Source organism: Lagopus muta, chromosome 6 (assembly GCF_023343835.1).
Source record: "Lagopus muta isolate bLagMut1 chromosome 6, bLagMut1 primary, whole genome shotgun sequence".
NCBI classification, from domain to species: domain Eukaryota; kingdom Metazoa; phylum Chordata; class Aves; order Galliformes; family Phasianidae; genus Lagopus; species Lagopus muta.
This window is the reverse complement of record NC_064438.1, coordinates 7,385,695-7,411,563: the sequence shown is the minus strand read 5'-3', so window position 1 is coordinate 7,411,563 and position 25,869 is coordinate 7,385,695. Positions and strand designations below refer to the sequence as shown.

Below are 25,869 nucleotides of genomic sequence, written 5' to 3'. Positions count from 1 at the left end.
AGGGACGGTGACTCCACCACCTCCCTGGGCAGCCATTCCAGTGCCTGACCACTCTCTGAGAGAAAAAGTTCTTCCTTATGTCTAACCTAAACCTCCTCTGGTACACCTTGTGGCCATTTCCTTGAGTTCTGTTTGTTGCCTGGGAGAAGAGGCCAAACCCCTCCTCATCGCAACCTCCCTTCAGGAAGTTGTAGAGTGCAATAGGTCTCTCCTGAATCTCCTCCAGACTAAAGAATCCCAGCTCCCTCAGCCGCTCCTCATAAGACTTGTGCTCCAGACCCCTCACCAGTTTTGTTACCCTTCGATGGACACTGAAACTGAACACAGTACTCGAGGTTTGGCCTCACCAGTGCTGAGTACAGGGGGATGATTACCTCCCTGCTCCTGCTGGCCACTATTTCTAATGCAGGACAGGATGCTGAGGTACCTCAGCAGGCTGCAGAAATAGTCTTGCGTAAACATTATCAAGTTAAACCAACAGAAATGCCAAGTCCTGCACTTGGAGAGGAAGAATTTCATGCATCTGTACAGGTGGCACCAACCGAGCGGAAAGCAGATTTGCAGGAAAGGCGCTGGAGTTCTCAGTGGACTGCAAGCTGACCACGAGCCAGCAACATGCCCTCACAGCAAAGAAAGCAAACAACTTCCTGGAATGCAGTAGCAAAAGCATTGCCAGCTTGATTCTTCCCCTTTACTCAGCACAAGTGAGACCCTTTTGGGTCACAATACAAAAGAGACATTCTGGAGCAATTCAGTGAAGGAACATGAAGATAGTGTAGTGACTCACATGACTGACCTGTCATATTAGGGGAGGCTGAGGGAGGAGCTGCAACTGTTCAGCCTGGAGAAAGGAAGGCCCAGGGGCTATTTTAGCAACACCTATATGTTACGAAGAAGACTGAGTACCAGTGTGAAGAAGATGGAGCCAGGCTGTTCTCAGTGATGTCCAGCGACACAATGAGAGGCAATGGATACAAATTGAAACACATGGAATTACTATTAAAGAAAAGAAAATTAAATGCATAAACAAATGAATGCAACTCCTAATGATATATTTCAAGTTACCAATCCAGTTTGAACACCTATACCTATAATGTGTAAATACATTTAGGATTAAATTTTAAAAACCACCCAGAATGAAAAATAAATATGATCAATTGATTGATTAGTATACAAAAATACAAAAGCACTTGACCAAACTCAGCATTCATTCTTCAGATAGTAAAATTTTACTTGTAATTCTAACCAGTTGTAATACACAGCTGAAAATAATTTCCCAGACTTTTCCTGAACCGGTTTAACTAGTTTTGGCCAGGCTCTTTTCTATGAACCTCAAATTAGGAAACAAATAGTTTTAACTATATGAATTAAAGTGTTCCGTATTTCATTATAAGCTCTGTATTTAAGCTTCTCTAAAATTATATCTCCCATATCACATAAAATACAGAAGCAGGCTTGCAAATTCTAGCCTATGTATCCGTGACTGGAATCTGTTCATGCTCATAAGGTTGTCAACACCTTCTGTACATACATCCCAATGTAAGTATCCTATCAGCACAAGCACAAATGAAATGTTACAAACGTGTAAATTTGCCGAACAGAAGTTGCCTGTGTTCATACACCTGGCAGCATGGAAAGTAAAAATATATGCTGACTAATCCTTTAATTAAATGGGTTGCATTATCCAAGAAATATAACTGACACAATTAGTTCACACAAATATAGCTCACACAATTCGTTAACTTGTGATGCATACATTCCTTATTTTACACAAAAAACAAACCCTTTGTAATATGTTCACATCTTAATGAAATAAAGAGACATGACTGTTTGCATACAGTTATGAGGTATTTAATGATGAAGGTATGTGCAGAGATTTTCTGTACGAACAGTGCGTTCCTGTAGCATGACCATTTGTAGTGATACTTCATGGTTTTGGTATTTGTCCTCCCTTGCTTTAGCCAGTAGCATATTTTTCAGTTTCCAAAGCAGGGAGATTGGAGAACCTGGTCTGGGGAGTGGAGTGTAAAATTAAAGATCAGCAAAAGGTATGAAGTTTTTACAATTTGTGGACTTGCTTATAATTGGAGAGATGCAATGAAATGCCCGTAGAAGAGTTCCTGTCAGTGAAATAACATGCAGCTATTGGTCAGAAACCAAAATGGATATAAAGATACAATCAAGGTCTCTCTGTCCATTTGCCCCCTGACTGTATGTGTTTCATACTCTCACAGACACCAAACCAAGATTTGGCTTTTCAAGCTCTCCTATTTGTTTACCTATAGATTATAACCTTCTGTTATATGACTTTTTTTTTTTTTTTTTTTTTTTTTTTTTTTTTTTTTGTACTAGATAACAGTTCTAAATACTTTAAAACACCTTTTGAAATACAAGCTAATGCAAACCCATGGTGGTTTTTTTGTTTATTTTTGGGGGTTTTTGGGGGGGCAGGTGAGAAGAGTGGTTGTTGGTGGTGGAAACTGGTAATTTACTCAGCATTCCCAGACTAGAGCATGTTTGCGTTAATGTTGCCTGATTTTTTTTCTGTAATAAAAAATTCACGTTGCTACCATGTATAACCAGTTTGGTAAGTTCCTCGAAGCAGCCATATGTTGCTGTATTTAAATGCAAATGCATCATGATACCATGATGTCACTATGATGTTTTCCTGTTCATAAATAATTTAGGAGAGATAAATTAATTGTGACTTCAAAAGAACTGTCTGGAAGAAAATCACATAATCAGGTCGCACAATATCCTCACAATTTTGGAGGCTTTTGAGATGCTAGAAAAGTTTAACAGCATTGTGAACTCGCATTGCATCATTGTGATACTTGTGTTTTTCCTCTGTTCTGCCACTAAATTTGCTTTAAAGTTCTGATGCCAAAACAGTTTTATTATTATTGTTATAGATGACAATTTCCTTCCTTCCTTCCTTCCTTCCTTCCTTCCTTCCTTCCTTCCTTCCTTCCTTCCTTCCTTCCTTCCTTCCTTCCTTCCTTCTCTTTTTTTCCTTTTTTCTTTCTCTTCCTCTTTTCTTTCTTTCCTTCTTTTTTTCCTTCTTCTTTCCTCTCTTTTTTAAAATATATTTTCTTAAGAATACATATGCACTGAAAGTAATCCTTCAACTGTATCTGCAGGCTCTTAGGTACTGTAGAATAGAAATGGAAGAGCTTCATCCCTGCAGTCCAAAAGGCTACAGTTTGTTAGGATTTCAGTAGAACAAGAAAACCATTAGTATCATAAGGACAGCAGAGTCCTTATCACCTTAACATCTACCTTAACATCAGGACTCTGAGAAATGTGAACTCTGATCTGTGTGCCATTTGCCTGCTTTTCCTATGTGACAGCTGAACAGCTCATTGGCTTCAATGAGCAGAGTTCTCCGAGGAACACTGTTGTTGAACTACTGCCCACTAACAGTTATGGTAAAGAGCTCAGAGTGATGTGATTCTAAATCCTCTGTCAACAAGGTATGTTTTCATACTTAGAGCAGGTTTTTACTTATATGTACTGAATCAATCATGACGGACTCATCTAAGAATGAGGAGAAAGAAACTGTCTGGCTGCTGATTGTGTGAGTACACTCCCCACTCATGGCCTAGATCAGGCAGAAACTGTTTTGAAAAAGTAACATGCAGTTGCAACAGCGAAGTCTGTGTTAAGAACAGTTCTCATACAATAATTTGTATGGATGGTAATCTGAATTAATACTGGTTGGGCAAGCTTATATTGGGTGTTTCCTAACTTTCCAAATGCGTGATTTTTTTTAAACTGTTATGCATCTCCATCCGTGCAATACTGCATTGTGAAACAGCAGCACACCGTGACAGGCACGGCACGACGGCACGCTGCCATGTGCAGCACAGCGGTATTTGGTAACGAACGGTGAGGAAAGCGCTGCACAATGGTTATCAGAGGTGCGATGCCTATCAGTAACAGCGCGACGGTGCGGGCACTACAACATACGGCACGGCACGGCACAGGGTCTTCGGGCAGTAGCTGCACTTGCAGCTGTAATGCTCAGCGTTTGCAGGTGTAATGCTCAGCGTTTCCCTAGCAGTGCCAGGACGCGGCGTGCTGCGGCAGGGCCTCGCACGGAGGCCACCACACAGGCAGTTCGGCGCCTACCGCGACACCGCCCCAGCAGCCCCTCAGCGGCAGGCAGGCCGTCGGCAGGGACCGCGCGCAGGCGCGCGCGCGCGGACATCCCTTAGCGGGGGTCCGCGCGCAACGGTGGCGAGCAGCGGCGCCGAAGAGACCCAGCGGCCATCGTGCGGCGCCGCACCCCCCCATCCCTCCGAGGCCCTGGGTGTGGCTCCCTCACGCCGCCAACCCCCGGCGTCCTCGTCCCTCCGAGCGGCGGAGCCGAGAGCCAATCGGCGGGCGGGTGCCGTGTGCGCAACGACCAACGGGAGCGGCCCTTTTAGGACCACTGTCCGGGTGAGGCGCGGGCCCAGGGAGCGCGCGCTCTGGAAGAGAGGTAGAGAGCGTCTCGGTGAGGGCCGCCGCTCGGAGCAGGTAGCGGCCGCTTCGGCTGCGGCGGGAGGTCGGGGCGGGGCCGGCGCCCCGCGCGGCCGGGGGTCGTTCCATCCCCCCGGGAGGGGCGGCGGCGGCGGAGCGGGCAGCCGGGTGCTTCCGGGAGGCTGCTGGCGTGGGGGGGCAAACTGGGAGCGGGGGGCGGCACGGAGGAGGCCGCGCTTCGGGGACGCGCGATGGCCGGCTTGGGCGCTTAAAAAAAAGGGGGGGGGGGGGGAAAGGAAACCAAAAAATCTCCGGGCGGCTGCGCTCCCGCGTGGGCGAGGCCAAAAGCCCCGGGGCGTGCGTCGGCCCGCTCCACCTGCTGCCGGGTCTCTGCTCATCGCTCCGAGAGCTGCTCGCGGGCAGCCCGGCCTCCTTCCCTCCGGAGCAGCCCCGACGGCGCTTCCCCTTTCTCGGAACCGCCGCGCTTGCGGCCGGGAAGCGGCCTCGCAGGGAGGGGTCACGGGTTTGTCGCCCTGTCGGAAAGATGTGGGGGAAGAGAACTGAAACGTTGCCGCGGTCGGCGGTCCCAGTTGCGCTGGGTCGTGCGTGAGCAAAGGGTAGCGTCAGTGTGTGCATCAGCCTCAGGCTCTGAGCTTTAGGGCCCTTGTGGGGAGGGGGGCGCGTGGATCTTCCGGAGTGAAGAAGCCCTGCTCTATAGGGATTGGCAGCAAGCCTGTAATTGAAGCCAGCTGGAATCCCATGGAAATAGAATTTAATTTCATTTAACCTACCTTTGGCACCTGAAAGGTTTTGATATTTTAATAACATTTAGTAGTAACTGAAACAGAATTAGATCACACAGCCTTTTGGATGCCTAGAGCAGCCATCTGTGCCATAGCAAGCTTAAATTTCCCCTGCTCCTGTCTCTTGCCATTTGTGATATGTTATTGAAAAATAACTTGCAGGTTATGCATTAATATGTTTCTAAGATCAGGACTTCTCACTTTTTCTGCCCTATTTTTAAATCGCTTGAAGTCACTGCTTTCTCTACCCAGAAACTTTTAAAACGGGCTATGAAAGATGAGCTGTGTGGTTCTGCAGTAGTTAGAACAAACAGTAAAATTAATATGCAAATCTAGCAGTGTAACCATTTACTCTGTGTACTGGGCCTTAATGCTGGAATGCAGGGCTAATCAGTTTTTACTACAGAGAGTAATTTTAACAGTAACAGCAAAGCATGTAATTATTTTCCATCTTGTGTCTGATGCAGAGGTGTGTTTGCTGAAGACTTTTATTTTTCTGTAGTTAGAAAAAAAAGAAAAACCCTGCTTATTCCTCCTCAGCACCCGATGCTTGAAGGAAAAAAAAAAAAAAAAAGCCATGAAGCAGAATCCGAATGTGTCTGATAGTAAATGCTTTCTACTATCTGGTACTGGGTGTTCCTTAGATTTTGTTATAAATGTGTGGGATATCTACTAGCTAGATGTGAGCACAGAGCATCAATAAGTGTTAGCTTTCTGGAGTATCTCATGATGATATATTGGAGTAATATGTGTTTTGAAATGGCTACACTTACAGATCTTCTGGAAGTTTAGAAGATGGAAATGTCTGTCTGTAGAACCTTCTAGTCCCTAAGAGGATGAGCTGAGGCTCATCTCCTGTTTCCTCATGATGGGAAAACAGTGTCCCGTGTCATCTTCCTGTTTTCAAGTTCTAGCACTTGTAAGAACTTACAGTTGCAGTGCTATTGCACTGCGATTGCATGGAAGGGATCTGCAATAAGCTAAAATGGCTAGGTGTTCCTAGCAGCTGTTTGGGAAGTTTAAGCAAGTGCTAGAAACACAATAAGAGTAGTTAAAGACACTGCTGTATCACTGCTGTGAGTTGAGGCTTTTCTGGCTTCCTAGCCTGAAATAACATGTGAGGTACTGTGTTTCTTTTGTTCTGGTGTGGCTGAAGAATTTAGTGTTTGAGGGTGGTCTGTTTGCTAAAACATGCTTTATTTTGTCTGTAGGAAGCAAGAATTGCCACTGAGTAAAATGAAACAGGAAAAAAAAAAATAGAAACTGTTATGATTAAAACTTGAACTTTGATAATTTGGTACTCTGTGGATGGAGGATGCACTTTTTGTAATACTTGAATGGCTGAGCACGATTAGTACCTTCATGTATATCCATGCTGCTTCTACTGGTTGCTAATTTTGAGTCTTGCAGCAATCTGACTGTAACGCAGTCCTCCAGCTAAGCTTTATTTAGCCTCAGCAGTTTGGAAGTGTGGAAGTTGAAAATGGTCCTAGCGAATGCTGTCTTTCTGAGTAGAGTAGATATTCTTTTATTACTTTTTTTTATAGCTCTGAATGTTTCCAACACAGATTCTTGTGCGGCTTTTATAAAACTCTTCTTGCCTTTTCACAACTTTTCAGAAACCTTTTTCTACGTGTGACTCCATTGGCGTCCCTTATTGCTTTCTTCCTCAAGGTGTGGTTGGCTATTCTTAGCAGATCTTACTAAACTCCCATTTTGTGTTATCTGTATGTACACACACCACACCAACTTTACCATTTCATTGTTAGCTTGATGTTTGTGGACTTGTAGGAAGTTGTGTGCAGCAAGCATAGCATATAGATCCAGATAAAAGGTGCAAGGGTTTAAGTAGGATTTAAAAGCAGAGTGCTCAGTCGTTAGATTCAGGTTTACTGCAGGGGTGGAATAAAATTCTCAGTGCTTCTAAAGTGGGAGAGGCTTTATACATCCTGTTTAAGTGGTGTTCACTTTGTCGTGTTTGTGGGGTAGGTTGGCAACCTGCTGTCAGAATGTCCTCTAACTGTGTGTGTGTGTGTGTGTGTAAGGTATTTCTAAATGTACAAAAGCTGTGGAAAAAGCTTGCAGTTTTGTTCTACTTGTATTGGAAAAGACCATGTTAAACTTGTTTTTCATGAGTATGTGAAGTGATTAGGCTTCAGATAGAGCCTTCTGGAGCCTTCGTGAACTTACTTTTGGACTTCAGAATAATTCTTAGGAGCTTCTGCAGGAATGTGATGGGAAATAAAAGATCTTCACCGATTTGCACTGGAAAGCTATTGACTTAAATCATGTTAAAATGTTATGTTGCTTGACTGCAGTTTTGTATGAGGAACTTTGACGTGTGATCTTTACTTCAGAGGCATTAGAAGTCAGATTTGGTGCAATGTGACACTTGAGGATTTTCTTGCAGAAGTATAGTTAGTGAATTAGTGTTCAACATGCATACATACATGTTGAATAAAGCATAGCAGGTTTTTGTTCCTGTAAGTCTCTCTTAAACTGGCTGAAGCTATTTTAGCTGAGAGAAGTCAGAGCATTGCAGAAACTGATTGTGCAGGACTTCTTGGTTTTATTGTTAAAAAAAAAAAATAACCAGAAAGCATGGAAAGACCTGCAAGTGTTCATTTCTAGGACTTCAAATTTATTATGTGATGTCTATTCTAATATTTGATTGAAACCTTCTCACTCTATACGTTGTAATTTCAAACTAATAAGAAATAAGAGATTGGTTTATGTCCTTTCTCAGTGAAATATCCTGACTGCAAATGCTATGTTAAAAACAAAAACTAATCATACGCTTTAGTGGGAGTATAAGCAGTACAGATAGCTTATCTTGATCTAGTGATGTTTCAGAGTAATCTAGAATGCAATTTTGGGGCTGTTACTTTTTTTTTTCTCCAGTCTGATTGATGTAATGAATGTAAATTCAGGTTTTAATTACCTGGACTTGTCTTACCTATGAAAGTAGATGAACTGGTGAACCTGTTTATGTTACTGTTTTTTCCCTCCCTTCCCTCTCTCTACTTCTTGTTTTGTTTTCCAAAATATTTTGAGGAATCCTCATTCCCTCCCCAGTGAAATGTCAGCAACAAATAACAACAGGAGCCATAATACTACTGCTGCTCAGGCTTTTCCTAATGGGTGCCAGGTCTGAATATCAAAACAACGTGCATGAAGACTAAACTGGTGCCTCCATTTCATCTTTTTGATGTAGTGTCTAAGAATTCAACAGGCTTGCGTTCCAGAGGGTTCTGTGGTAGTCAACTGTGAGACTGTTACTCTATCCACTAATGTTGCAGGCAGACTCCTTGGGCAGGTTTTACTAGCTTCTCAGTGTTAACTGGAAGCTGTGATTTATGCCAGTAAGAGCTATGATTTGTGGAACTACCTTGATAAGCAGCGAGACTTTATCTTGTAATGCTGTCATATCCGAAAGTGCAACCAAGACATCTGTGTTGACTGACTTAGATAAAATGATCTCAAGCTGTGGTCCTTTCCAGAGAACGCTGATTCTGCCTGTTTTTAACTCTGCTGGACCTATTTGAAAGCTCTTTGAGCATAAGTCTTAAGAACAGTTCTTCATGAACTGGAAATACAGTATGTTGATTGTTCTTCATCTGTACTAGTATGTGCTTCACTGCAGTAGTATGATATTCTGGACTGATGGCCTTCTGTGCAACTTGGAGGAATGAAGTTAATTATGCTGAAACATATTTTCTTTTAATGTGCACTTGAAGGACAAACTCAAATGGTAAACAGTTCAGAAAAACACGAATTTCTGATTTAATTATAAAGGGATAGTAATAGCCTTTTACTCAGTTGCATTAAAGCAATGCTTAGAAGAATTTCAATTCCTTTTCAGTGGCCTTACTGTAAAAGAGCTGTAATTAGAGCGAAGCTTAGGAGCTCTATTATTTTCTGGAACAGAGTGCTTACTATTAGAAAGTCATTTTTTAGTCAGCCGGTACAGAATCTCTGAATAGAGGCGTAAGTGGTTCAGCATTTGCAGTGAAATCGGAACTATAGCTTGAGAAGGCACGTGAACACGCTCATAGGAAGTATCTGTATAACCACGTGCATCAAATACCTCTAATGGTAAAGTTCTGCTGGTGACACCACAAGTTTGTGGACTGAAATGATCTGAAGTAGGTATATCTTTTCTGGTAGCAGATCATCTCTAAACATTTTCAGGGTTGAGGAATAGAGCTAGTTTGATGTATCTGTAGCACAGTAATTCTCTAGTATACCTAGGGAGTGTCAACCATGTTTGCCATACTTAGTGTACAGCTTTGGGAAAGTGTGAGATACTTGCTATCTATCGCACCAGCAGACAGAATCCCAAGAACAGCTAGTTACTATTAAATTTTGAACCTGTTTCGATATTGTTTGAAAATGTAGTAGCTATAATTAGCTTCCAGACCTGGCAATATGTTTCCCAGCTCCTGTAGATACAGTAAATTCTCTTGCCAGGTTTATCCTGCAGATGACTGTGGCTTCCAGCTAGTGTAGAAAATAACCTTGCAGAGAATAGGTAGGAATGTTAGTGACAGCTGTAAACACTGGTAAGTATGTTGCTTTTCTAAGTGTAGGAATAGTCTCAAATCATCAAATGTGCCATTTGGAATAGATACACTTTAAAGTGAACTTGCACCAAAAGCGGTGTCCAGCAGGAAGTACTCTGTTCCGTTGTTACAATCTCTTCTCATCTTCCAGAACAGTTATCTTTCACAGATAAGGTTTCTCAATGGGTATAACCTTGGACTGTGTAGACAAACAAGCTCACCTTTGGTGATATGCTCATAGGTATTGTCCGAATAGGGGAGATCAGTGACCCTTGTGGTTGTTGAAAAGGTGGACATAACTTCTGATAGCATTCATTGATTTACTTCTGTGGAAACAAGGCATCAGATGCAATGAGTTGTGATGTGACCCCAGCTTGTCTTTCTGGCATAATCTTGTTTAGGTGAGTTAAATATTACTTCCTTTGCTGCCTGAATCTATCCAGTTCTTAAATTTTATTCTGACTTGCTACACTGTCCTTGAAAATGGCTGTGGAATTCCTAAATGGCACGTTGGTCTCCCAATAATATTTTTCTGATACAAATGTGTAATTATGGTTTTCACAAATGCTGTATTCAGATTTGATGTCTAGGTTTTATTGCCTGAATATATAGCTAGGATAGAAGAAATGTCTGTCTTCCAGATTGTTTTTGTGTTACACTGTTGCTGGTTCTAGGTTCAAGCAGTCAGGGGAAGATGAGTTTGCCAGGCTCTATTTTGCAGAACTTTTGGTTTGTTGCTAATGCTTGAGAGTTGGGAAATAGTTATTGTCTCTTTCCTGTGACTGGATAATCTCAGTATGATTGAATTTGGAATGAGTGTCTTGCTGACCTAATGTTTGGCAGTGATTAACTAGAAAACAGGCCGTTTATCCTCAAATGAGGACATAAGTGCACACTCCTATTTGCTGGGTTTAGCATTCAGACATTCACTGGAACTGCAGAAGTCTGTCTTGGCAGATTTGAAGGCAAGTCTTTAAGCATCTTGATCTGTGTTTGGACAAATCTGAGAATTGCCCTTGTTTTGAGTGTCATAGAGACCTCTTTGAAGCAGTGAGTTAAATATTGCAGTAGTTGCTCTGGAGGCAAACAGAGCTGCCGTTGTTTGCTCCATAATAGCTGTTGCTCAGTCTTGGACACAAGAATTGTTTTACAAGATGGGGGATGTTGGCTAGAATCCAGTAGGTGTTTTTTTGGTTTGCTTTTTACTGAAGTGCTAAGGGGTGTTTGATGCCTTAAAGGGCTGCACGCTTCAGATGAGCTGGATCTTCAGCCAGCTTTGGTTTAAACCAGCACCTATGAATTCATAAGTATGTCAACATCAGTTTCTCTGTGGCATTTTTAGTGTAAGCTTCCTTGCTAAGGCCAGTTTATCTCTACAAGTCATCCAGTGATCATGCCTTTTCTACACCAAGAGTTCTTAAGAAAACTCTTAGTTATTCTTTCATCTACCCAGTGTTTTTTTCCCTTAGCTATTGTTACTTACTAGCTCAAAAAGCAGTTACAAAAGTTTGGATAATTTCAAGTGTACATAAGGCAGTGTTGTATTTAACAGAAATATCTGGCATTGTTTGTAGAAGGTGAGGTCAAGAAGTCATTGAATAAGTGGTGAAAATACATATTGCTAGTTAATAGAGAAAGTATAGCTGATTTTGTGCTGGCAACAACTCGGTTATAACATGGAAGATTGCTGACATTTCCACCTTAGGCTGAATTTGATTCTGCTGTGTTGTCTTGCAAGGTAGGTATCCTTTTTGATTTAACTCCAGCCTGCTCTGTGTTAAAAGCGGAACTCAGCTTCTTCTGGGAACTACATTTATTTCTTAACAGAATTTTGAAACGTAGTTATGATATAGTTCTTCCGTAGTTCAGTAGTTGGCTTTAAGCGAAGGGTAAACTGCTGAGCAGAGAAGAGCTTTAAAAGGCAACACAGCTAATGTATCATACCTGTGAGATTAAGTCCCTTCTGAGTTCGAAGGTAGTTGTTGCCAGCAACGCTGCGTTAACAGGCATGTTGAGATGAGCTCTCAGAAGAGGTGGGGAAAGATAGATTGAGAGTAGGAACATTCTTTCCCACTCCTGCAGTTGAGTTGACTTTTTCTTTCTGGGAGGTTTAGCCAACCTGGTCTGTGTTAGTCTTTCTCCAGTCATCCTCAGATTCCATGCGTGGTTCTTATCCTTGAGTCAAACACGGTGCTTCTAGGCAATTTATTCACAAGCCCAGCATTTATTCTTATAATTTGGCAGCAGCACATGCTTATTAAAAGATTAGCAGTTATCTTTTTCTAGCTGGAAACTGCAAGAGGAATACAAGTAGGAAAAGACAGAGTTAGTGTAGAAAATTGCTATGAATAAAAACTACCAAAAGCTGTAGTTGCTGGAGAGTAGAATGAGAAGAGACAGTATAGAGTTGCTCAAAGGAAATAGTTCAGTCAAGAATCCTTAAAAAGTAAATAAGAAAACCCTGTGAATGTTGGTGTTCTTGCCTCTTAAGTGCAGGTACTTGAGTATGTTTGTGTGTTTCTTCCTAGCAATCAGATTTCATCATTCTTTAATCATAGCTGTAGGTCTACATGTTGTATAGCTTTGCTGTTCTGTAAAAAGTTTCAGGGGAATAACATAGCTGTTTTTTTATCTGATGCAAACCCTTTGGTCAGAAGAGTGTTGTGAGACATCAGAAAGTGTCCTGCCTTAGTTATGTGTTCTGGCTTCTAGTTTTCTTTATATCATATGACTTAAAACATTGTCAGGTTTTTCAGCCAGCTTAAGGCTGGTCCATAGCAAATGTGACTATTTCAATATTTAAATGTTGTTACCAGGTAAAAGGCATGAAAGATATGAGTAAGTAACAAGAATTCTTAAGAACTATAGTAAAATGGTATATTGGTGACAAAATTGGTACAGTAAAGGGTGCATGAGTGCTCTCAGAGGAAACGGGTCTTATCCTGTATGTAGGAACAAGCATGGAGATTTTTTTAGGAATAAATGGGATTGAATGGTATGTTCAAATAGCAAAAAATCAAGAATTTAGGCATATGTGAAGTCATAAGAAGTCTGTGATTCTGGAGCCCTGGTGAAGATAGTAGGACTATGTCTTGAATTAGATGGGAAAAAGTGGCTCCAAAGGTTGTCTTACCTTGTTTTCTATTCCTTTATTGTGGGTGGTAAGTCTGCAAGTATGTGGCAAATGTGAAAGGTGGATGTGTGGAGGGACCTATTTACAGCAAGCTGATCTCATCAGCCTTCACAGAGCAAATTTTGGATGATGTCCTGTGGCCATTACAAATAGCAGTGCTTAATCTGTTCTAAACTTGCTACTGTGCCCCACAGTCTTTTTTTTTTTTTTTTTTTTTTAATTAGGTGCTTCCACAATAATTGTGGGAGTACATGTTCCCTGATAAGTTCCTGCCTGCTATACTGCTATTCAGAAACAGCAACAACAAAAAAAGACTACAGCACTTCAGAAGTTGCATTCTCATATTCTTGAGTGATAGCTGAGGAAAGGCTTTCATTCTATTCAAGCATTCAGTGTTGCAACTCTTAACTCTTAATATTTTGAGAAACACTCTCTTTGTAGGATGTTTCTTTTAACATCATGGACAGAATGCATAAAATGCTTTCTGTAGTGTTTTGAGTGTAATGGTTGATGTTTGCAGATTTACTGTAGGAGACTACAGCTAGACTTCTGCTATATCAGCTTGCTATTTATAGCAGTTGAGTTAGATTAATACACCGTGGTGGAAATATAGCCACATGCTGTAGTCTTTTTCAGTTAAAGCTAAGCCATTTTAGGATTTTTTTTTAATTTATTGGTATATGGGGCTTTACAGAATGACTTGAAGTTGGCTGAGGCACAGGTTGAGGTCTTTAAGGTCATGGTCTGAAGACCACATTGAAAAAGCATTGCATTTATCTTTAGGAAGTCTTCCTATTTATAGTATCTAGAACTAGGAAAAAATCCCCACATGGTTGACTAGGAGAGGAAAAAAGTAATATGTCTTCATGTAATCAATAGAAAAAGACCAGCAGATTTTATACTGAGCAATTGACTTTACCTTCTCTGTGGCCACACATCCATCCTTTGAAGACTCAGCCTGACATTGACAAGCAGTGCTGCTGACAGACAGTTCTCCCTGTCTTTTGTCAGTGTATTTTAAGTATCTACTCGTGATTGTATTTCAATGATATGACCTTTAGTTTATGTGAAACAACCACTTGTTGTGGCTGCATGGCCATGGCCATGCACATAGAGAGACTGAAAAGTGAGCTGTTTTCTTAAATGGAGTGAGTCTTCAAGGAATTGAACAAACTGTGATGGGGCAGTTTTATGATCTGGAATGACTGTAGTGACTCTGTGGACTCTATGGAATGTGGTGGGGAGGAAAGAACAAGTTTTTAAGTACTGATTACTAGCACCAATATCTGGTAAGCTTTTTTTTTTTTTTTTTTTTTTTCCCCCAGGTATGAGGTTGAATATTTGCTTCTGTGCAGTTTGTACCTTATATAAAATTTGAACTTCTGGAAGTCCCACAATATATATTTCTTTTTTATCTTAAGGTCATAATGGTTTCCATACCTGAATATTATGAAGGAAAGAATGTTCTTCTGACTGGAGCTACGGGCTTCATGGGAAAAGTGCTTCTGGAAAAACTGCTCAGATCTTGTCCTAAAGTCAAAGCAGTGTATGTATTGGTAAGACCCAAAGCAGGGCAGACACCAGAAGCACGAATAGAGGAAATAACCAGCTGTAAGGTGTGTATCACTTTCTCACAGCATATTTATTTGTCCTGCTGAATCTTGCTCCCATTTTGCTATGAGAACAACTTTGGTTTGCCTAAAGCAAAATGCTGTTAAGTGTTTTTTATTCTAACAAACCTAAATGCTAAGACCTTATAGTGTTTCTGTAGTTCTGTTTCAAACATTGCAATACTTGAAAGCAAGCAAAGCCAATAATGGGAAATTATCCCATTTAATTTATCCCATGTATTTAAATTAAGAGTAGGATGTTCAGCAGTATTGGGAAGTCAAATATCTGAGTTAATATGTTAAGAGAATGTATAATCACATGCAGGAGGTAGTGTAGCCTGGGAGTAGTACGGTTAGGTTGAGACCCTCCTTCAGATGGTCTCAAGTCATTTTTCTCCATTTAGCTCCATACTCACAGTACTCTTTTGCTCAGGATAACTTGCATGCTAATTATCTGCATATTAAGCTGCATGGTTAGAATCCAGTTAACCATGAGGAGGGTGTATGATGAACACAGGTGTGGGTGAGAGATGTGGGTTGTTGTTTTTTTTTTTTTTTTTTTTTTTTTTGCTACTTAAGTAGTTGACCACCAGTTTGATAGGAATTACTCAGATACTCTAACATAACGAGGAGCCTTTAACCCTGTTATTTTCTCTCTTGATTGGCTAGAGAAGCAGGTAATTTTTCTGTGTTTCTTAATCTGGAAGTTCCCAAAATCTGGCGTAAGTCCAGGAATATTTTTCCATAAATGTTGGATTTTTTTCAAGCTTAACAAAAGCTTTCTAAACCTAAAAATTAAAATAATTTGTGCAGGTTCGTAGTCCCCCCTGCTGAAAGGAAAGAGAGCAGTACTAAGACTGCTGCCTAAAAAGGCTTTATGTTCTGTTGTCTTGCAGAGACTATTCCTTCTGACATTCTGAGATATCTGATTTCCAGGATAGGGATGACTATTAGAAAATTTTTATTTGAAGTCTTACTGCTTTCTGTGTAAAACATACAGTACTTCTGGTTTTGCTGTTTGGGATAAACTAGGTACTAATGCAACATAGAGTGTGTTCTTGGGAAGTCAGTAGCATGTTGTAAGATTGCTAACTTGTTAAGACGAATATGTAGACAAAAAGTGTGGCTTTTCAGTTACAAATCATATCTTTGTTGGCTGTCAGTTTGAATTTTTGTTCCTGTGTTTGTTTTTTTGACAGCTCTTTGACAGGTTGAGAGAGGAGCAGCCAGACTTCAAAGAAAAAATTATAGTGATTACAAGTGAACTTACTCAGCCTGAACTGGACCTTAGTGACCCAGTCAAGGAAAAACTTATAGAATGCATTAATATTATATTTCATTGTGCTGCTACAGTCAGATTCAATGAAACACTAAGGTGAGTCTACAATTCTGTACGGTCTAGTGTGATAAGCTGTTGGTATTCAGAGGAAAAGATATCTGCACAGCCTTGCAAATGTGGTGGTCTGATGTGTAACTTGTTTTTCCATGTCTGGCCAATTTAAAGATTAGTATCTGAAGTAGAATCGTTTCCTTAGAACTAATATTTAGCTATTGGGTTTTATTCTTCTTTTCTTAAAGAGATGGAGGTACAGTATTTAAGTTTGTGTTGCTAGAGATTAGAATTGCAGTACTCAATGTGAACTTTAACACAGTGTGAAATTCTAGACACAGTGACTATTAGTGCATAGAAATGAAATGGATAATTTCCTTTTTTTACTCTGCTGAAGGCTCCCTTATTTAACTAGAGGCCTTTGCCTAATTTTCAAAGCCCTTCTTGAATGGAAGTGGTTGAGAAGAAGCTTGGAGATACAGTTGTTTTTCTTAGTCTTCCTTCATGCATTGCTCTAACTTCTGGGAGAGTTGGAGAGGATGTAAATAAGCTGTAGCTATATAGTGTGTACTGTGTTCATTACTCACACTGGAGTTTGTGTGTAAGAGGGAATACAAACAGTTCTAGTACTTGATTTATTTCCTTGAGGAACAAAAGAGCAGATTAAATAACTTCAGAAAGTCATTCAGTAAGAAGAGTGGAAGTTTGCAGAGGTTGGAATAGGGAGAATTAGAAATCAGTTGAAAACTGCAAGTGGAATAAGCTTTCATCTTGTACAGAAAGGAATTCTACTAAGGAAATAATACAATGAAGGCTCACAAAAGCAAGATAATTCTTCTGAAGCAGTGTATGGGAACTGCTGAGTCATGGCCTGGATCTCTGGTTGATCACCTGAGGTGAGCAATGAGTTAGGCAAAGCAGATTATGATAACAAAAAGAGAATAGATAGAACGCTTACTCGTATCCTGGGCTCACTCACAAAACTCCAGCAGAGCAGATCTCCAGAAGAGATCCTTCCCCACTGGCAGTCAGCTCTTAAATGGGTCTCGGAGAGGTGCAGCCAGGCTCCACCCCTTCCTGCAGCACAGGTGAATTGCCTTCACTGTGCTCCTGTGGCTGACTGCTTGCTTGCCTCAGGTGATCAGTCAGAGGTTCAGGCTGTGACTCAGCAGTTCCCAAACAAACAGATATTATGATCTTGTGGTAAACAGCTCAAATTTCTATGAAGAGAATGTTGAGTTGTTAAAAATGTTGGCACCACCTCTCTGAAAGTGCTGTCCTGTATACTGGAATAGTAGAAAGTAGCCCATTTTTATCACTGCTCTACTGCCTTAGAATGCTAGGGAGCTGCCAACCTGTCGGAGGCCTAAAGGAGTTTGCAGCAATTTGAAAATCTAGTGAAATGGGCTTTTGATGCAGTTAAGCCTCTGGCAATTTCCACTGGAGGGTGCAGTGCACTGTTTACACAGCAGAAAATGAACACTTATTAGGATGGGTTTGGGGCTGGAGCACCTAGCAGATGTGCCAGAATGTTTCTTTTTTTAAATCAGCCTTCATCAGATCTTTATTAACAGGAGTAAATGATGTAAAGTTGCTTAACACCATAACGTGGGAGTTATCTCCTTTCTGGTGGTAAAGGCTCACTGCCTTTCTTCCAAGGAAACTAACTTGCTGTGGCTGCACTTCCTGTTTGAGACTTCACTTGATAGAATTAATATGTTTTTAGAGGAATATAGTAGTTGCTCTTTAGTCATTATATAATAAATTGGGCAAAAACTTACACAGCATGTGCTTCTTCCAGTAGGCTTCAAAATAACTTAGCTAGGGGTCAGCAGTAGGAATGAAACCAAGGAAGTGAAATACTTGAGACTTATTTTGAAACTCTTCCTAATTTGCCTGAAAGCTGCCTGCATCACTGTATGGATATTATCATTAACTTTTTACTTGGTCCTCCTTAAAGAGGAAGTGAGTACTAAGAACAACACTGTTGAAAACAGAGTAACTTATTTGGAGGTAATATTTTTGAATGGTGTTTATTGCTTTAGAACAGTTCCGTGACTGCTGTCTCCTAATGTTTCAGTGATAATATGTGATAAAGCAGCCTTAATCTTGTCTTTCCCCCCCTAAAATAAACATTTTGTTAATGTAACACTGTGGGGAAGAAGGTTTGGTAAAGCTTGATTTAGCAGCATTCTTGAATCTTAGTTGATTAGTGTGTTGTATACAAGAATGCTGGCTCCCATAGTAAGTTCTGTAGACTGAAGAGAATATCTGGAATGTATTAAAAAAAAAATTACAGAAGTTGATCATTAAGGTGTTTTATGATGTGGTGCAAAATGTGTAAGAGACTAGGTATATCTATATGGTGTCCTTAAGGGTGCTGTTTTTATGAGAAGCAGTTAAGTTGGAGAGATGGAAGTATGTGGTATGGTATTTCAATCCTTTTCATTTGTTCTTCTTTTCTTTATGTAATCCTTTTGTGCTACTGAGTCTTCAGCTGTCCTACAAGAAAATGCTAGCCAAATCCAAATTATTAGCTCTCTAAACCTTCCTCCTGAGGTGTTAACTTAAGCTAGGAAGTTTAAAGCTGCTGTTAAATTGACAGCCATCTCATACAGTAGCTGGGTGTTCTGTTGTATCTCTTTTTCCTTTGCATCTTCTGAAAAATTTACTGTATTAGGGTTTAGCTTGAGGAAACCAAAAGTATGCTGACTTTGTCTATCTTACCAACAAGAACAGGGTAGAACTTAAAGAAAAGTATCCTGAACATTGAGAGAAATTTCTACATAGACTGTGCCATATTTTTATGAGCAGAAGGTTATGATACTGTACATGGGGTAAGGAAGTAAGTCAGGAATGTTAGAAATACCACATATATCTGTCACTAGGTATTTAGGAAAGAATTAGTGGATTGACTAGTTTTTTTCTTTATGCGTTTTTTTGTGTATTGCTTTTTACTGATTAACTTTCTTTTTAATCAACAGAGATGCCGTTCAGTTAAATGTGCTTTCCACAAAGCAGCTCCTTTCTTTGGCACAGCAAATGACAAATCTAGAAGTATTCATGCATGTTTCCACTGCATATGCATATTGCAATCGAAAACATATTGAGGAAATTGTTTATCCACCTCCTGTTGATCCCAAGAAGTTGATGGATTCTCTTGAGTATGTGTTATGCTTTACTAATCTAATTCAGGAATCTTTATTTGCTTGCTAGTAGTGAACAGTTAAGAAACAGAACCTAAGAAACAAGTTTATGTTGTCCTGTTAATCTGAAGTATGACTGACACTACCCTTTTCTGTAAAGGAAACAAGCTGAGGTTTCATGGTCACTTAAAGCTGAGCTAGGTATGGAGTAGTATTGAATCTTATAAGGAAATCTTGTCATAAAAAAAAAAAATAAGTGTTGCATGATATAGAATGGAATCTGGAACATAATAGAGATCTCTAGGTGATAAATAATGCATTTATTGTCTAAGCCTCCAGAGTAAGTGGGGTAAACTGAGCTGCTTGTGTGCTGCCACTGGAAGGATGTTTTTGCACTCTGTTTATTAGCCCTGGAGCTTGTGGAATTGTGTGGCTAGGCTGTCAGGAACCCCTCTGTCCCAGCTTGCTTTAGAGGTGTATGATCACTTAACCCAACATTGAAGGTAATTCTGGGACTTGTAATTTTATCAGCTTTTTAGCTTATTAATGCTGGGAACCTCACTGTCCCTCTTCCAAAGAGGTTTTTGCAGAGGCTCTTCAGTACAGAAGTATAGAGTATAATAAATGAGTGAATCAGACAAGAACTTAACTAGTTTATGCTTCTTCCAGTGGACTTCAAAACATGCAGACCTTCTCTCTTTTGCTCATGGAGTGAATTTTCCGTTTCAGTCTGTATGCTCTTTTAAAATACAAACAAGACATCATAGTAACTTTTATAATAAATAGAAAGGATTTTTTAAAAACAAGCTTTTATATTTAAGCTTATAAATATACTGTCTACAGTATACTGTATGAAATGTTTGCAGAAGTGTTTTGGAACTAGCCACGTGTTCTGGTTTGGAAAAACAAGTTTCTGTTCTTAATATTTGCACTCAGATGCTCAAGTTTTATAGTTTAATTTAAAGCCAAATGAGCATGACAATCAGTATTAGCGGTCTTATGTAAGCTAGTGATAGTGTCAATAAACCATCCTAACTACACTGCTGTTGTAGGCTCTCATATTAAACTTTCTTCCTTAAGCTCTTCTTTCAGACCAGTTCTGTAAATATGCAGTTGTTGTTAAGAAAAATGAGTAGAAGACGGGCTTTGTTACACTTGATATTTTTCTGTCATCTTTCAAAAATTAACCTTTAGTTTGAATAAGCAAAAATCCTGGCTCTTTTATTTTCTTAAATTATATTTTGGAAGCTATAGATTTTTTTATTTTTTTTTTTTTTAAAGCCAAACCCTATATAATCTGACAGCAAATTCTGATAAACAAATACTTATGGAAATGTTTTACAATTTCTAAGTTTAATGTGAAAGTATGTGGCTTGCAGAATTCAGTGGGAGCTGGATTTAGGTTCAGAGACTCAAGCTGAGATTTAAAATACACAGATTTAGTGTTACCTAGTGGGGTTATTGCAGACACAGGAAATATGGAACTGAATTGTTAATTATTACCTATGTTTCTTTGCAGAATTTCTTATTTGTGTGTGCTTATGCACGTTCTTGGGGAGTGCTTACACATTGTTTTTCCTGGGTGATATTTGGAAAAGATGGGATAGAAGTTTTACTTTCAGAAGTCTTTTTTATTTATTTAGATTTCCTTTTTTCCTCTCACTTTCTCCAGTGAAACAGCGTACGTTTATTTACACTTTCTTTTATTTTGTTTCTTTAGGTGGATGGATGATAGCCTAGTAAATGATATTACTCCTAAACTTATAGGTGACAGGCCTAACACCTACACATATACAAAAGCCTTAGCTGAATATGTAGTACAGCAAGAAGGTGCAAGACTAAACACTGCCATTATAAGGCCGTCTATTGTTGGTGCTAGCTGGAAAGAGCCTTTTCCTGTAAGTTATTGAGTTTTCATCTGTCTGTCTTGCTTGTGAACTGTAGTATGTACTGACAACTTGTGTGTGTAGCGAACTTTGTAGAAGAAAACCTTTTAGATTTCAGAGCTGTGGCTTGATTTGCTTCTGGTTAACAGCTATGATAGAAAAGACATCAAACAGGATACTTGCATGTATTGGATGTATAGGGATGTAAATTACTTCTAAATGTGGAACAGCATACTTATGTCACAATGGGAGACACGATTTCACATGTAAAAATCTTTTTCAACCATTTTCCTTCTTGAGGGTGCTTTAACATGTCAATAGCTATGAAGTGTCACTAAGGAAAATAGGGTGTGTGGCACATAAGACAAGTGGAGTCAAAACACTGAACCAAGCTTCGTAATGGCAGGGAATGACATGCATTGTATGTGCTCTATACTATATATTGATATATGTATAGTATAGTATTTATGCTATATGCTTCCTCGTGTATGGGAGACACTGCTGGAATAGCTTCAGTTCAACTAAATATTTCTTAACTACTCAATAATACGTATAATTGACACCACAAATCTGGAGTATGTATGTGTCAGAACAATTCGTACATAATGTCTAAATATTGGCTTTAAAGTTAAGTGAAAATGTTCTCTACTTGGAAAAAACAAAACAAAACACACCAAAACCCTCACAAGAGTTTGCAGTTTTGTTGGCAACTATTGGACTGAGTTGATGGAAGTTTTCTAAAAATATAAATATAAAAATATAAATATTTGGGACATAAACGTGTAGTGCATTTTATTAACTGTAAGAAATAAGCAAATCAATAATTCACTTAAAAGGACCAGTGAAACTACAGAGACTGATTATCTGTATTATAGGATGTTATGTTACCTGATTTTACTTTGGGTGAGCTTCATTTAGGTGTATGAAAACTAATATGTCTTTTGAGTTAACTTGACAAATTTTCACTTAAAATTGTTGACTTTGCTAACTCAAACTTTTTCCTCCCAACTGTTCACGATAGGGATGGATTGATAACTTCAATGGACCTAGTGGTCTCTTCATTGCTGTAAGTAATTTCTTAATATTAAATTACTTTAAAAATATTTAATATTAATAATTCTTCCATTTAGAAGCTTCGTGTGTTTTACTGGTGCATTTTTTGTCTCTTTATTTTGTTTTTTTAAGGCAGGAAAAGGAATTCTTCGAACAATGAGAGCTTCCAACGGTGCAGTAGCAGATCTTGTTCCAGTAGATGTTGTTGTCAATATGACACTGGCTGCAGCTTGGTATTCTGGAGTTAATAGGTACAGCAAGTGACAGTAAAGATTGCTAAGTGTTTTGAAGTGATGGTACTAATCATTCTGATACTTAATCAGTGTTCTGCTGTTCCCACAGGATAAAGGGCTTTAAGATTCTAACAGTGTTAGTCCATCAGTGTGTAACTTAAAGCGATGATTAGCACTTCATAGTGAAGGGGAAGATAACACCTATGATACTACTGTATAAGCTGTACTTAAGTAATTCTTCCTGAGCCTTGTTGTGACCATTGTAATTTACAGTAATTAGAAAAAGCCTTCTGCGGTGGAGAAAATTGTTCACACACAGTGTGTGTATATACACGCATATGCATATATATATATATGCATTAGTTAAAGATGTATTTAAACACTGGAAGAATTTAATAGGAAGCAAAAAAAACTAATATGAGGCTGACAATTTGTTTTAAATAATTTATGTTACTGGTTAGGTTAACTTCAGGTATGATTTCTGGTGTTATGGCAGCTTTTTTCCTCCTCTCCCATCTTCCTTTTTAAAAACTTATTTGTTCTTTAACTTATTGTTTGTTTTTTTTTTTCTCTTCCAGACCAAGAAATATCATGGTATATAACTGTACAACAGGTGGCACCAACCCTTTCCACTGGAGTGAAGTTGGTATGCCATGTTTTTTTTTATAAACTTTAACAGAAAAATAAGGTCAAGTTGGGAAGGGGAGGGGGGAAATCAGTAGGTCATGTTGCCTTTCTGTTGTTGAAACTAGTATAATAGCCATGCCTCTCAATTTTGCAGCGCATTGTGCTTTTTCATTCTCTTCTGTATTTTGCATGGTTTTTTTTTTTTTTTAAATATCTTTTATTATGTGTGCTTGATGCTGCCACAGCCTGATCTGTGGAGTGTGGGTAGTACACAAAGAAGAGCACTGCTGAGAGGAGAAGTAGTGATTGTGGATTTAATGCCAACCTCACTGTAAACACGTGGGTAAATAGTTCAAAATTAGAAGTACTTTGTGCAGCTGCATAATTGAGAGGTATGATAGTAGTTTGGCACTTGAAGCTTCTTGTTTCTAGCTTCAGGTTTTTTTTTTTTTTAATGGCTGTTTTAATTACCTGACAGTTACATGAGACTACTTATGCAGAGGGAAAAGACATTAAGAAAGCATGGGCACCTATTTTCAACTCTTAGATATTCTGACTAAAATGTAATCCATGTGCCAAGAACTCTGTAGTGGTTCTTACAATAAGCACCGTGCCTTGCTAAACGTTTGTTAGCTCTCCAGTTTTTAGTAACAGAGTTCCTAAGGTTAGTTTATTTTCTTCTCTGTATCTTAATTACTTAAATCCATATTATTTCTCTTGACTACTTTCTTCATGCTTTTACTTACTTTTGCCCATTTTATTTATCTATATTTATAAACCTTATTGCTTCAGCTCAACTTGGAAAATTGCTGACTTCATTTATATCCTAATTTTATTGGAGTGTTACACTCTATAAGTAACAGCGTAAAATTGCAGGAGATGATTGCAAAGACCAAGTGAATTTCAAGATAACTGTTAAAGATGTGCATGTCCACCATGCACAGAATTTTCAGGTTGTCAAATTTCAGTTTCTCGAAGTCCAGTCCTAACAGCGTTTCATAAAAGTGATTGAATATGGCAACTTGTAGGAAGTGTAATTTGAAATGCGCTTGAGATGTTTGCCTAATCCTCAGTCTGTTTTCAAAAGTATTTTTATACAAGTCTAGAATAGGCTTTATGAAATACAGAGGAATTTTTAAATAGCTTTATGTGCTATATTATTAACTGAATTCTTGAAATCAACTTATTGTATAGGGAAGAGGAACAGAAAGAGAGAAGCTATAGTAAAATACTACTGAAGATAAAAGCATAAAAGACCTCTTGGTATAACACGAACCAGTTTAACAGTATCTTAAGTTAAAAGCTTAACTGTTTTAGTTTTTGTGATTTGTAGAAGAGCTAGGGTGGTTATTTGAATGGCATACTAAAGTAGGTATTGTACACTGTAATATTCTCTGAAAACCATTGAATTTTACATGGTTACTATCAAAGCTGTTACGCAACTTTTCTTTCTCAGAGTACCATGTAATTTCTACTTTCAAGAGGAATCCTCTCGAACAGGCCTTCAGACGGCCCAATGTAAATCTAACTTCCAATCACCTTTTATATCATTACTGGATTGCTGTAAGCCATAAGGCCCCAGCATTCCTGTATGATATCTACCTCAGGATTACTGGAAGAAGTCCAAGGTAATGATGACTAGCTCTGTCTTATCTGTTCCTCTGACTTTTAAACAAAGCTATGCTTGCAGTATGATGATGTATATTCATTTTCTTCTCCTGAATGCTTTGTGACTAAAACTCAGCTTTTTTCTTATCCTTTTGTCTCTGAGAATAGGTCATTGAATTTGAAGTGAGTTTTAAACTTTCTAGCAAAAAATGAGGATGTTTTGTTGAATATTTTGCTTGGGGGGGGTTGAGTAGTCAAGGTAAAAAGAATATAAAATACAGCAAATGTTCGTTCATAAACGATAAGTATTAAAAATATGTTGATCCTTATTTTTTCCTACAGCATACCACCTATATTTGAATTACAAGACAAATCCATTAGATGGTGCAGTAAGGCACCCTAGCATTGTTCTTTGTTCCAATCCTCTTTTACATCAGTATCGGACTGCAGTTCGCCATATACTGCCTGCAATTTCGTATGATGTGTTGCTCAAATTGACAGGTCATAAGCCATGGTAAGAAGGACAGGGCTAGAAGTGTCTTTGTTGGCAAGGTGGCGGAGGCTTGTGAAGAGGATGTGGCATGGGTTCTGTCTAGATTTACTAACTGTGAGCAATAACAATCCGTTGACTGCATTTCCACTCTGCAAAGTGGTTGGCATTAAGATTGTTGTTGCTTTTATAAACTGAAAATGGAAGGGAGATCACTAATAACTGCAAGTTATTCTTGTATATGATACAGACTGATCTGGTATGCTTTGTATCATCTCAACCTTCCATTCAGTTTATAGTAATTACTAGCTGGCTAACTTCTGCAGTGGTGAAAATAGCGTAATCCTGCTAAATAGGCCAACCTAGATTACATAGAAGGAATATGTGACATCACTGCAATTTGTTTCAGATTTTCCAAGCCATATGATCTTAACTCATTGTATATATTATGTTTTCAAAAGTATTCGTCTTCAGACTCTAAAATCTCCACTGTGGTGACAGTGTGTTAAGACAAGTGAGTATTCTTTCATTGTCTGTAGTCTAGGTCTGTCTTAGGAGGGGAAAAAAATCATATAACAGGTTTGGCATTGGATCAATAAAAGAAGCCATGTAAGTGGTTGGTAAGAGAAAACTTTTAAACCAATCTGGATTCTTTTGTTCCCGGCCTACTCACTGGTGTAATGCAGCAGCAGTAGTGATGGGAAGCTGTGCCTGTATAGTAAGCTCCCCATGTCATTTAAACTCTACAGATCAAACAAAGGCTTTCAGCGTGAGTTCTCAGCTGTTTTGATTCTTCAATAATATCAATATTTTTGAGTAATTTGTAAAGATTCCCCGAAAGATATGAAGATTTCATCACTTGCTAAAAATAACTGCTATAAAAACCAACCTGCTATCATACAAGCAGGAAATAATACTGCTAGA

At 39.1% G+C, this 25,869-nt stretch overlaps 1 protein-coding gene across 6 annotated transcripts in view; it reads left to right on the top strand.

Annotated features, from left to right (window-relative positions):
* Nucleotides 1-4,374: 4,374 nt before the first annotated feature.
* Nucleotides 4,375-25,869, top strand: part of FAR1 (fatty acyl-CoA reductase 1) — a 31,184-nt gene continuing 9,689 nt past the window's right edge. The window contains exons 1-9 of one of the 6 annotated variants that reach the window (XM_048948953.1): nucleotides 4,375-4,483; nucleotides 14,384-14,578; nucleotides 15,772-15,947; nucleotides 18,887-19,066; nucleotides 20,769-20,946; nucleotides 21,956-22,000; nucleotides 22,120-22,238; nucleotides 22,799-22,866; nucleotides 24,304-24,475. In XM_048948953.1, coding sequence (XP_048804910.1) covers nucleotides 14,390-14,578; nucleotides 15,772-15,947; nucleotides 18,887-19,066; nucleotides 20,769-20,946; nucleotides 21,956-22,000; nucleotides 22,120-22,238; nucleotides 22,799-22,866; nucleotides 24,304-24,475 — 1,127 coding nt within the window. In that variant the 5' untranslated portion in view covers nucleotides 4,375-4,483; nucleotides 14,384-14,389. Of the gene's footprint in view, nucleotides 4,522-4,786; nucleotides 5,082-13,211; nucleotides 14,252-14,383; nucleotides 14,579-15,771; nucleotides 15,948-18,886; nucleotides 19,067-20,768; nucleotides 20,947-21,955; nucleotides 22,001-22,119; nucleotides 22,239-22,798; nucleotides 22,867-24,303; nucleotides 24,476-24,797; nucleotides 24,970-25,869 lie in introns of those variants that run through there. The other 5 variants (XM_048948951.1, XM_048948950.1, XM_048948952.1 and 2 more) reach the window with 5 other exon arrangements.